Source organism: Lycorma delicatula, chromosome 3 (assembly GCF_047948215.1).
Source record: "Lycorma delicatula isolate Av1 chromosome 3, ASM4794821v1, whole genome shotgun sequence".
Taxonomy (NCBI): domain Eukaryota; kingdom Metazoa; phylum Arthropoda; class Insecta; order Hemiptera; family Fulgoridae; genus Lycorma; species Lycorma delicatula.
In genome coordinates this window covers 34,999,834-35,012,975 of record NC_134457.1, presented here as the reverse complement: position 1 = coordinate 35,012,975, position 13,142 = coordinate 34,999,834, and the positions used below count along the sequence as shown (strand labels likewise).

The 13,142-nt window shown below is 24.9% G+C and overlaps 1 protein-coding gene across 4 annotated transcripts in view; it reads left to right on the top strand.

Annotated features, from left to right (window-relative positions):
- The first annotated feature begins 4,180 nt into the window (after positions 1-4,180).
- Positions 4,181-13,142, top strand: part of LOC142321489 (CD180 antigen-like) — a 32,431-nt gene continuing 23,469 nt past the window's right edge. For 2 of the 4 annotated variants that reach the window (XM_075359621.1, XM_075359618.1), the window contains exons 1-2: positions 4,181-4,313; positions 11,539-11,900. In XM_075359621.1, coding sequence (XP_075215736.1) covers positions 11,541-11,900 — 360 coding nt within the window. In that variant the 5' untranslated portion in view covers positions 4,181-4,313; positions 11,539-11,540. Of the gene's footprint in view, positions 4,314-6,413; positions 6,435-6,461; positions 6,711-11,538; positions 11,901-13,142 lie in introns of those variants that run through there. The other 2 variants (XM_075359620.1, XM_075359619.1) reach the window with 2 other exon arrangements.

The following is a 13,142-nucleotide window of genomic DNA, read 5'->3' as shown; positions in this document are numbered from 1 at the left end:
ATTCCATGTTGTAATTTTTTATGAACATGTGAAACCCAGATAAAATATGTTTAAAACAAAAAGAAAATGGTTGACTCCATGATATTTTTGGCAATAAAAAAGAAAATAATAGTCAAAATTATTTTCTTTTGAAATTCATTTATTATAAGTATTATTCTGTTTTATATACTTTTTTAAGTTTTTTTATATGCTGCTAGTTACAACACATCTAATTTTTATAGGGAATCAGTTTAAAAAATATTAATAATTTAATATTATATTATATATTCAGGTATAACCAACTAACCAGTTAGGAGGGGTCAGTGCTCAAGTATTGTTGGGGGTAGGCATGGGCATGTGATTTTCCTCTGTTTTGTCAGTGACCATTTCAGTAGCCAACATGGTTTTGATCCAATATTTTGAAAAAATATCAGAAAGTATTAATGAAATAAAACTTCATGTATTTTTCATTTTTTTTAAATGCGTATATGTAATTTAATAGGCGTACAAGGAAGTCATGTGGTGTCCATATCAGATTTTTTAATATTAATCTATAATTACCTTTCTTTTTAATAATTGGAATTGTAGTTTTTAGAAGATCTTTTTGGAGGTATAGAGTTGTTACTGTTATATCAACAGAAAAATTTTATAATCTTTTCATTTACTATTTGTTGTTTTCATTTGTAGATTTATTTATTTACTATTTTTAAATCAAGGGAATGCCAATTATTGTATAAGTTAATGAGAAATTTCAATTTATAATTTCTGATGCAAGTATTTTATGCAATAGTAAGAATTTATTTTTTCATGTTTTATTATTTAGTTCCGGTTATGAAATTCAAACAATTGAAGATGAATTTCTCTACTATCATAAAAGAAATGTTGAAAATTGTTGAAGAAATAATCAAATAACATTTAAAAATTTGTTCTAGTAAGTACTATTACATAATTTAAAAAAATGATAATATTTACAAAAAAATTCCTTTTGTAAGTAAGCTTCAGTAAAGAAAGAACAGTGAACGTATAAATGTGCATCACAACATAGAGTAAACAACTATCAGCCTTCTTGTAGTGAGAAATCATAAATGCATTTATTAAAAAAAAAAACTACATAGAGCATTGAAGGATACAGACTACAATAGTCACCTATGTTAGCTTCATTGAGAGTGTGTGTGTGTGTGTGTGTGTGTGTGTGTGTGTGTGTGTGTGTGTGTGTGTGTGTGTGTGTGTGTGTGTGTGTGGGTGGGTGTGTGTGTGTGTGTGTGTGTACTAAACTGTCTTTTATAGAGTTTATATGTCTTTTTATTTGTTTTGAGTATAGACCTTCTAAAAGCTTTTTTGTTGCTTTCAGCCATTTAGTAACATTTAACATTAATTCTACATACATAGAGCAGCAGTTTCTTGGTACTTTTCACATGGCTTTTTTTAATTGTATGTTTTAAGTACTTAAGTATGAGGTGTGTTTTTTGAAACTTTGTATATTACTAAACTAATTATTATTATTTAGTGAATAATAATGTCATTTCAATGAACCAATTTTTTTTAAATTTTTAAAAAATATAATTTCTTTCATAATTTACCAAAATATTTAGTAAGACATAATTTACTTATGTTGTTATTAATGATTTATAATTATTACTATTTCATGGCTCATGAATACCTATGAAATGAAATAATCCATTTATTATATATATATATATATATATATATAATCTTTTTATTATACAATTAAAACCTTTTATATTTTTTTATGACATTCTACACATGTGCCTTCCTCTCTGCCTAACTTATAAAATTGCCAGTATAACGTCAGCTGATACCAAAATGGAAAGCAGCTGTTCCATTCAATGAGAATGACTGCAAAAGTATACAAGGCAATGTGATATAAAAAAATTACATTAAAATAAGATTGGTTTGGTTTGCTATAAAAAGTAAATAGTTATGTGAAATATATATTTTTCTTCTACAACTATAAAATCCTCTAATATTATTAAAAGTATTAAACATTTCAGAATAACCACTTCATCACAATCTTATTTTTACTTCTTTGTACGAAGTAAAGGAAGTTAACAAAAAATGTTGGTTTTTAGATTTTAACGGAAATATCCATTTTGACCATTCCTGAATCTATTTTGACTAATTTTGGCATGATATCTGTTTGTACATATGTATCTCGCATAACTCAAAAACTATTAGACGTAGTATGTTGAAATTTTGGATTTAAGACTGTTGTGACATCTAGTTGTGCACCTCCTCTTTTGATTGCAATTGACTGAACCAAAAGTGTCCAAAAAAGACCTTTTCTTAATGGCAGTAATAAGCCCTCATTGAGAGTTTTTAAATGATATATCATAAGTGGTACTTGTTTTTATTGATTCCAGAGTTATAGCCAAATGAAATCTTAATTAAAGAAATATATGAATCTTATAAGAGGAAGGCACATCAGTTCGAATTAGACTTCATCTCCCTTTTTTTAACCTTTTTCTTTTTTTTTAATATACATATATTGATTTATTAATCATTATTAACCTCCTATTATAAAAAAAAAAATTTACCATAAATAATAATTCAATAACAACAATAAAAAAAGAAATATGAAAAAATATCATAAGTTATTAATGAAATAAAATTTTATGGACTTTTCATTTTAAAAAAAATGTGAATATGTTATTTAATAGGTGTACAAGGAAGTCATATGATGTCCACATGAGATTTTTTCTTTCTTGCTAGGATCACTCTCATAGTACACTCGTGCATGGCCAGACAGCAGTTTAGTGTACTGTTTATTTAAAACTACAAAAGTCTAAAATAGCAGAAAATAGATATATGAACTGATAAATGAGCAATCTAATAGAGAAATACAATGGAACTTGTCAATTAAGAACTCATCCTGTCTTAATTTTTATTTGTAATTTACATAATCATAACTATTCATTAATAATCATAAATAAATATGATGTTATTCACTAATAATAATAAATTGTAATTAATAATCAAGATGTAAGATATTTTTCTCAAATGAAAAAAAAAATAGATATATACCTTCTCTTAGAACTATTATGTACATATTTAAATTCTTTGTAACCATTTTTAGTGTACTCAGCATTTGATGTGTTTTGAATGTTTTTGGTGTTTTGTTATTATGTTCTTGATTAAAATTTTAGTTAAAATTTGATAAATACAAAATTCATTTTTTTTTGAGAGCAAGTCAATGAAGTCCAACATATAGGTAATTCAAAATTGCTTAGCATAATTGCAGATGCTGATTTGAGACATTAATTTAAATTAAAAAAAATCATATAGATATTGTTTTCATATATAATTTCACTAAAATCTTTTGTTTATATTAATGACTCAAATCAGCTACTGAAATATTGCCATACAATTTTGAATCTTTCTATAATATGGTTTATAATAAAAATGACAAAAAAAAAGATGATGATATAGACATGACTAGTAGGTCAGAAGCAATAATGTTTAAACTATTGAACCAAATCAAGCTACAAACTTTTAAATTGAACAGAAAAAACCTAACTATGAAACCCTCTGAGTTAACTTCTTTATCAGACTAAAAATTTCTTGATTTATTAAAAAGTGTCTTTTCTAAATCTTTTGATGGAAATTTTTTATCGGAGATTTCATATTGTGAAAGCTCAAAATCAATATTATAATGTTTACAAAAAATTATCTAAACTGTTATAGATTTGTTTGTTTATATGTAAAGCATTCTAAAATTTTTTGTTCAAAAAAGTTAAATTAAACAAAAAACTTTAAAATAAGCTATACATCAAATTTTTATGAACTGCATTGATGAAATCTGTCACTAAACAAAGATTTTATGTATTTCTTTTATGTGGAGTAGATTTATGAAAACATATACACATAACTATTTTTGGATTTGATGAAATTTTTCATTGTTTTGTTTAAATTTAAATTGTTTATTTTTTTGTACAATTGTGTTTTACAAAAGAATAAGAAAGAACTTCATTACAGTTAAAATATAATTACCATTTTTCTACATTTAAATTTTTAAATTGAGTTAGACTCTTATTAAGAATGTTATAATTTATTGTAATACATTTAATGTTTTTTGCTGTTATTTTTTTACAAAAAAAAATTACTTAAGTGTTTCAGTATATGAGTGTTACCAAATGAGATTACCTGTATGTGTAATATGTAGCTACAGCTTATTGTTTACACAAGATAATTGTGTTTATCTCATGGGCTTGGTTTTTGTGCTTGTTATTTCCTATTATCAAAGTAGTTGTTTTCTACTCAAATCAAGAAGTAACAGGTGATGAATATTATTTCTTTTTTATTTGGATGAATTATAAGTAAGTCATTTTACATTTTTCTTTAAATTATAAGAAATATTATTATTGTTTAATTTTTTAATTATTTTTATTTATTACCCTGTTTTTATAAATTCAACAGCATGTAAATGCTAAATTTTAATATTAAAATCTAAAAAAAAAAGAATGTATTAATATGTAAGTAGTATTCTTTTACTTGCTAATGTTACAAAACATCTATAAAAACAAATTAGATCTATAGTGATGCATTTTTTTAGAATTCAGTTTATTGTGGATTTCTGAATCAGAAAAAAAGTAGTTTTTGATATATCTTGTTTATTTCCATTTGTGAGGGCAATGGTTACTAAACCACTATATAAATTTCACTTAAATTTAATATTTATAACAAAGTAGATGGAATTTTTGTTATACAATTCAGCCCAAAAGTTTTGGATCTGGGTTATAATAAAAATAGATTATTGTAATAAATTTTTACATAATTTTTAAATTTAGTTTTAAATAATTATTGTATTGTAATATGAAGCAGGTAGTAAATCTACAAAATTCACAGTGCTCTGCCCCTATTTTTAGTGAAAACTATTTTTTTTTTTATTTTATGCTTAAGTATGTGTTTTAGAAAAAAGATTTTTACACCATAAATTACATGAAAATAACAATTTTTTTAGTAGGTGTGTGGGTTCCATAACCTAAAAATGGTAGGTGATCTAACACAAGTGAGTCATTAAAGAAAATGACTTGAGTTGATAAATGGAGAGTGCACATTGTTTTACAATAATTCTTATTGTTTTATGTCAATTTATTGATTTATAAACATGAAACACATTTATAAATTAAAATGAAAAAAATCCTTCCTTATGGTTATAAAACATATAAAGAATTTAAGGTACAAGTGTCACTATTCAAAATTGTTTTTTCTGATATTAATGTTGTTCATATAAAGCCAGATTATCTGGCTGTAGATTTTTGAACATCTTCTGCAGTTTTATAGGGTTAACATATAAATTTACAACATAATTAATCCAGAAAAGAAGGCAACAGAAGATTATTTTAAACCTCAGTTTCTTAAGTTAGCCTGGTATGGATTCTTGTTTTTTATAGTAATTTTGCTATTTTCAAGAACAACTGTGATTCATTTCAGGTCTCCTGAAAAAATAAAAGATAGTTTTATAAGAATACTTTTTAAGATTTAACTTCTTTTATCAAATTGGTATTTTATTATTTTTATTTCATTAGCAAACTCATGTATTTACAACATACATCTATAAGGAAATTAGGCAAATATTGGTGAGTTGCCTATTCTTGGTTGTGTTGATTGAATAAAATGTTAATTTTATTATTCTGAGAATATTTATAATTTAAGCAGTAAAATCAGTTTAGTAGTAGTTCGAAAAAAACTGCTTGAAAAGATTTTTTATGTTTCATTATTTGCCTTTATTACTACTATTGGAAGTTCATGTAATGATTTTTTTTTAATTACTGTAATAATTTAATTCTTGTTTGTTGTTTGTTGCATTGTAATAATGTTTTTTTTAAAAATCTTTTAAAGCATTAAGAAAATTTAAGTGTAAGTTATTTTTTAAAGTTATTGAATGGATTTTTTTATAATTAATGCTGAACAATTGTATAGTACTCTTATTATTCTAGTACATGTTTCACAACATTAGTCACTCTCTACGTATTGCTCAGTAGTAGAAAAGTTATTGTCTATAAAAATGATGTCAATGATTTATTCATCGCATGAAAATAGACTTCTGCAAAGTTGTTCTGCTGTATTGTCATTATAACCTCTTTAATGTTGTATGAAAATCATTTATTTGTTTGTTTATGCAACAGTGAACATACTAAATGCAGTGCTCTTTAAATTAAAACTTTTTATTATTAAATTATGAAATTTGAATTTTTAATTATTTTTATATAATTTTTTCACGCACTGTTTTTATGATGTGAAAATATATTTGTTCTGGTTTATTTAAAAATATTTTGTTTTTTTGTATCAGTGTAGTGATTCTAAAACATTGTTTTTATTTTAATTCAGAAATTTTTTGTGGTTAGATTATAATTAAAAAATAAGAGAAAAGAATAATGTACATATGTTTACATAGTGATATGAACTTATATGGATACTTCTGAACAACAGATAAGGTTTAAATCCAAACAAAATTGTATTAGCTTTTAATTATTCTATCCAATTCCATTACCAGACACTTCATGATCGATAAAAACACAAAAGATTTGGGTGTTTTATTTTGATAAAACTGTTACTAATAAACAGTCAATGTACATCAATAATTTATTTAATAAATGACAATAATTACTTCCATATTTGATAATTTAAATACTGTATAATGTTTTGTTAATATTTTTTTATCTACAATTCTACTTTTAAACCTCTTTATTAATTACTTCTTGTATTTAAAAGTAAGTAAGCTGAACATAATTTTAGCTTTATTAATTTATTAATAATAATATAGTCAGTGGAAATTTCATCATAAAAATTTTGCTCAAATCAGTGTTTTTTTATCCTTTTAAAAAAGCTAAAAAGCAAGAAAAGCATATGGTATTGTTTTGATTGCTAAAAACAATAAAATATGTTTGACCATTCATTTTCAGGAACACAAAAGGAGAAGAGTAGACTGTATTAATAACTTATTTTGTTCAGGTTTGGTCACCTATTCCATTGTCAGGAAATATTTCAAAAGAATTAATTTAAATAAATTTGATCTTTGAACATCAGTTATTATTTTTGTTCCTTTTCATATTATTATGAAATAGTAAACAATTTAATTGTCTTGAATTACAAATTATTTTGTGGTTTTTATTATTTAGTGTATATATGCATATATATATATATGTGTGTACAGTAGCCAGACTAGTCAGTACCTGGACTCCAAAGGTCTAGGTACTGAGCGCCAATGCTCAGGTCAGCCCAGGTGAATCCTGGAGCCAACTCAAGGACTCCTTGGGGTCTCCCACAGCCAAGGAGACTACCTATGGCCATAGAACTTGCTTCTCTTGCCATTCCCAATTTGCCAGGGGGATCAGCGCCCTGGACACCCACAGAGCTTGCTTTCGTTGTCATTCCCATCTACCCAGAGGGCTCAACCCCTAGACCACCCCTGCTACATACTCACCACTCTAACCTCATGTGCAGCCCCTACATACAGGAAGCCCATTGTTGTTAAACACAATTTTTTAAAAATTTATTTAATATTATTTTATTTAATGTAAATTTAATTCTATTATTTTTGTAATATTATTCACTCAATTGATTCAAATCATTCAGTTCATACTCAGCTCACATAACGATAGGGACTTACAATTCACTGTTCATTAATTCAATTCATTAAAATTTGTGCTTCAACCGACAAATCTCCAAAACTACATATACACTGTATATTTTTTTTCTTAGAGATTTTTCAAGATGAAATTTGTCTAAAAACTTTCTCAGTTATGCCAAGAAACATGGGTAAAATTTTTGTTGCGATTGATCTGGTAGTTTTTTTGTTTATCCCAAACAAACAAAAACCCTTTTCCTCTTTCTCTTTATAAGTAGTGTGTGTGAGAACATTTCATTAATATTTTTGTAGATGGATTTTTAAAAATTTCCTTCAGAAATACAAATTGACTGAGATCACACTGTAATTGCTACCAGAAAAATTTTTATTTTCATTTTTTTCAGTTATTCATGTTTGTATTTTTCTTGTCCATAGAACTAAAAAAAAACACAAGCTTTATTATGACAGCTTTTATCTTTTCTAAATAATAGTTTTATGACATATTTCATAACAGCCGTCCCTGATTTAATGTACTTCTGTATTTTCCTTTTCTTCTACAGCAGTTTTTGAATGATCAATTTTATGTGTCAACTAGCTCAATTGTTTGCTTTATGCATTCTAATCTGTCTCTTTCCTGAGAGTTTTTATACTTTTTAATCATTTATTGATCTACTGACCAGGTATTTTTTATTTCATTAAGATGTTTACTTCATACTGAAATTTACTAGTACTTCTTTCCTTGATTAATTCATTTATGGAAAATGTTTAACTTTTATTTCATATCAGATTTTTTGTCTGCAGTAAAATTTCTTTGTTTATTTAATGCTAGAGGGCTTTATATCCCTTCTTAATTCAGCTATTCTTTAAAATGGTACTCTAAATAACAAAATCCTTTATAATTTATTATACATTTTTATTTATTTTATCTAACAGTAATCAATGGGTTCAATTAATAGAAAATTATTAAAAGTAATTTAAGATCACCTCTTATCAACGAAGCATAAAAATGAATTCTCAAGTGCTTTTGACTTTTGTGCCATTATCAGGAGTGGAAGATATTTAAAAATGAGTAAAATACAATGTTTACTATGGCTGTATAAGATATTTAAACATTAATAAAATATAAAGTTTATTATGACTATATTTTACTATATTTTTTAAATATATTACACTTCTAATTACTACATAACTTAAATTGCTTGAAGGTTGTTTTATTAAACCTTATTTGTAAGAGGTTACTTTTAATAATTATTCAATTTTTTATATATATTTATGTTATCCTATATTAATATTCTATAAATCCCTATTTTTTGTTTGTGAATATATTTTTTGTATGGATTAATTCACTATATAAGTCAGGGTAAAAAATGAAAATTTTTTGTGCATAAGTTTTATTTCATTTATCAAAATTATTTATTTATTAGCTTTATAGATGACCAACCACAAGTTTTATTTTATGAAATCTATTCAGTTCTGTATGTTTCAATACCATTTGTTTGTTTAACTATGGTATCAAAGTATTATAATTTCATATTTAAAATTATTATGTTACAGTCTATTATTTTTTTTTGTTTGTATTAATTTAAATATCAGATCATCATAATTACTTCTTCCATTTGATTTTAATCACTTATACTGTTATATATCACTATCTCTTTCTTATTAAAATTATAATTCATGTTATTCAACTATAAATAACTTCAGTTACTGGTTTTATCATGTAATAACAATTATTGCTATCTGAAACCATAAAAATAAATTTTATTGGTTATAAACATTGGAATGAATCAATTATCATTGTTTTATTTATTACTTTAACAAAGAGTAATAAAAGATAATCAAATAAATGTTTAATATTTATAACTGCATCGTAATATAACAGTAGTACTACCAACTGAATCATCATAATAAACAAATCGTAATTAATTTGTAAGTTGTACTTACAAATTGAAAGTAAGCAAATTTACAAAAGTAGGTTTACAAATCAATTACACTGTATGATTAATTCACCGTATAAACTCGAAGCTTGTGTGTGGGAATATGAAATGGAAATTTTGTAATATATGAAAAATGCCATGCCTGACCAGGATTCAACTCCATTAAAAAAATTACATTACTGTAATAAATAAAAATTTTAATTTGTTCATGTGACATTCAATGTTGAAAATTATATGAAATGATCTTTTTTATGAAGATCTGAATCAGATTTTAAGTATAGGAGAGATTTAGCCAATCATAAAAACATGTAATAAATACATTTACATTTAACTTGAAAATTTTACTTCAAAAATTAACCAGATGATATTTAAAAGCATCAATTATAAAAACTTAGAAAAACGGAACTCCATTATAAATTGGAAAGATATAGTTAACATAGTTGATAATTGTGTCTTCCCAATTTGAAAAACTCTCAGCAATAACATATTTTTAGAATATGGTTATACTGTATCTTTAAAGATGTACTGATAAGGGATAACTAATCTTGAACCCAGAGATTGGATTTTAATTAGCATATCTCTGATGTTATGAAATCTATTTATAATGCTGTAGTATCTGTTCTCAAATACACAACATTTGACATCAAAATTCAAATAAGGTTGTTGTTTTATAGTAACATTAACTATTTGTTGATAGCCTAGGGATTAATAACAGAAATATTGACAGCAATTTATTAAGATAAGTTCCAACGTGTAATGAAACTGAACTGTTTAACTTTGATGATCTAAGGCAATCAGTTTATTAATTGTTAAAAACAGTTTATTTATTTACGACTTTAGCTGGTTGAGTTTATTGTAGCATCATATCCTTCAATTTCTAGTATTATGCTCCTGCCTGAGATGTTTCAGGTACTTTGGAAAAGTCATGTATGTCATAAGTGTTGCAATTTATCATTTTACTAAGGACCTGGAGTTTATGTAAATGTTTATTTGCAGACCGTTGCTAATACTATAGTTAAGTTGTTGTAATTGGTCTAAGGCACATGTTTTACCAATTGCCAGTTACAATTAGATTAATGACCATTATTCTACTTACTATTTTTCTAAGAAAGTGATTTTTCAATTTTTAACTGTTTGTAAAAATAAAAGGATAAAAAAGAAAAATACTTTCTGTTGCACTGAAGAGTGAATCTAACTATTTTACTGTAAAACAACTAACAGAAAAATTTGAAAAAGTTATTTAAATCTAAAAATCTTTTAAATTTGACAGAAAATTTATTAAACCAAAGGAGCTCTTCTCAAAAAATGTACTTCTGTCTTTTTTAATCCTTGAAAGTATCTATAAAATTAATTCTCTGTATATTATGTTTATGTAGTACTCATGATGTTAAATAATTACTTATTACATATTGATATGTTATTTTGATATCATTATATTTTAGGTTTGAGCAATTTTTTATTTTGGAGATCTCTGAGCTTAAACAGTTCTTCTCAGTAAATATTGGTATATGTATCAGTCTTAATAAATAAAACCATAACTTAAATGCCTGAATTACTTTCTTTTTACTTTTGCCTAATACTGTCTGACAGCAGACTATGAGGTCAACACAGTAGAGCTGTAGATTTTTTCATTTTCAGGCTGAGATTTTTTTCATTAATACTGAGATATTGTGAATTTATGTGCGCTGTACACATGATCATCCTTCAGTACTGAATTACAATTTTTTTAAATAATTTGAGATTTAAAAAAAAATTTGAATTCTAAACAATAAAATAAACTATAATTTTTATTTTGTATTAACTAAATAATGTTGGTTAAATTAGACTACTTTAAATTATATAATATAGTATTACAAATAAAATCATCAAACATGATATTTCCTAAATTTAACTGCTATTTTTTGAGATTTATTATTTCATACTTCATATAAATAAATATTATTTAGATTAATATTTCATACTTTGAACATATTGAATTTATGAGAACTTTCTTTTTATATATTTTGAGATATTATGTATAGTTTCTTTTTTCAGAAATGTCAAAACTAATATGGATAGTAAGCTGGCTATTTATAAAAACCGCATTTGCAAATTTGTGCCAAGATCTTTGTTCATGTGTGGATGTAACTGCCTACTGTAAAAATCTTAAATTAAAAATACAATTTGATGATGAATTTTGGAATAACACTGAAAAATTAAAAATGGTTGAACTAGATGGAAACGAATTTTCACACATTCGTCCATTTCCTCGACTTTCAGTTGAATACTTATCGCTTAAAAATAATTCAATTACAGATATTGAGGATGGATCATTTAAATTATTATCTAATCTTACTGTGCTTGATCTTAGTGAGAATTTTATTCATTCTGAAGAACTTCGACCTAGCATATTTAGAGTAAGTATAAATATTTGATTAATTTTTTATTCTATTCCATTGGTGCTGGATTTTAAGAAGAAAATGAATGGGCATCTTATTTACAAGGTTGCAGTTTAAAATAATCTTCTAAATTTATAGAAATTAAACAGAAAATTTATTAAACCAAGGAGCTTTTCCCAGGATTAATTTGATTAACAGAGGGTGATGTCCTATAAAATGTACTTCCTTCTTTCGAATTCAAAAAGTATTTCTGAAATTGATTCTCTTTGTATGTTAAAGTATTTATGTTTGTATGTTATGTCACAAAAATGAGAAAATTATATTTTTTATGATTTGTATCATCGGGGATAATAAATTTGTACATAGCAAAGAAAAGAGAATGAATAAATCATTCTGTGAAGAGAAATTAAAGTTCTGTTGTTTGCAGATACTTTTATTCTCAGTATAATTACTGTGGTACTATTGTAAAAATTAGTACATGAAATAATTGGCACTCTATGTTAATGCATTTTCACCTTTATATGTTTCATTCACCTATGTTAACACAAATTCAAGAAAATTTGTGAATGTAGCACATCTTCAGGAGGTATCTAAAAGTAGAGAAATGTAGTGATAATATTATATAATATTAAAAATATTATTTTAAATCCAATGGGTAACTAGTAAGATGCATTTAAATTTAAAATAATTTTTTTAAATTAAAAAATAAATTTTGTTACCACAAATGAGTTTAAGTCCTATTGATATAGTAAATATGAAAAAACTCACCTATTAACTTCTTTTCTGAAGTAAGATATAGCTAAAATAGGAAAAATATGTAGTCTTTTTTTTGGGAGGGGGTGAATATTAAATAAACATTTTTGGTAATTTGTCATCTTGATAAACTTTTGTAAAAAAGATTTTTTGCTGTGCCCAACTAAAGACTTGAAATTTTATTTTGACCAAAACAAATTTATTTTTCCAATTCTTGCAAAAATTTATTCATTTTCCCCCCTAAAGGTAATAACTGTATACAAAGTTTGAATAAAATCAGTCAATAGGGTTCAGAGTTACAAGACCAAATATAGGCCAACATAAATACGTATAAACATCCGTTTGACAAAAACAGATTTTTTTTTTTACTTGGGAGCATTAGAATAATTTTTTCTTTTTATTTAAAATATATTCAAATCTGCTTTTTTGTTAATTTTTGTTTAATGTCTCCTTAAGCCACAAAACTTAAGACTAATTTTTTAGATTTTTTTTTTGACCGGTCTGTAT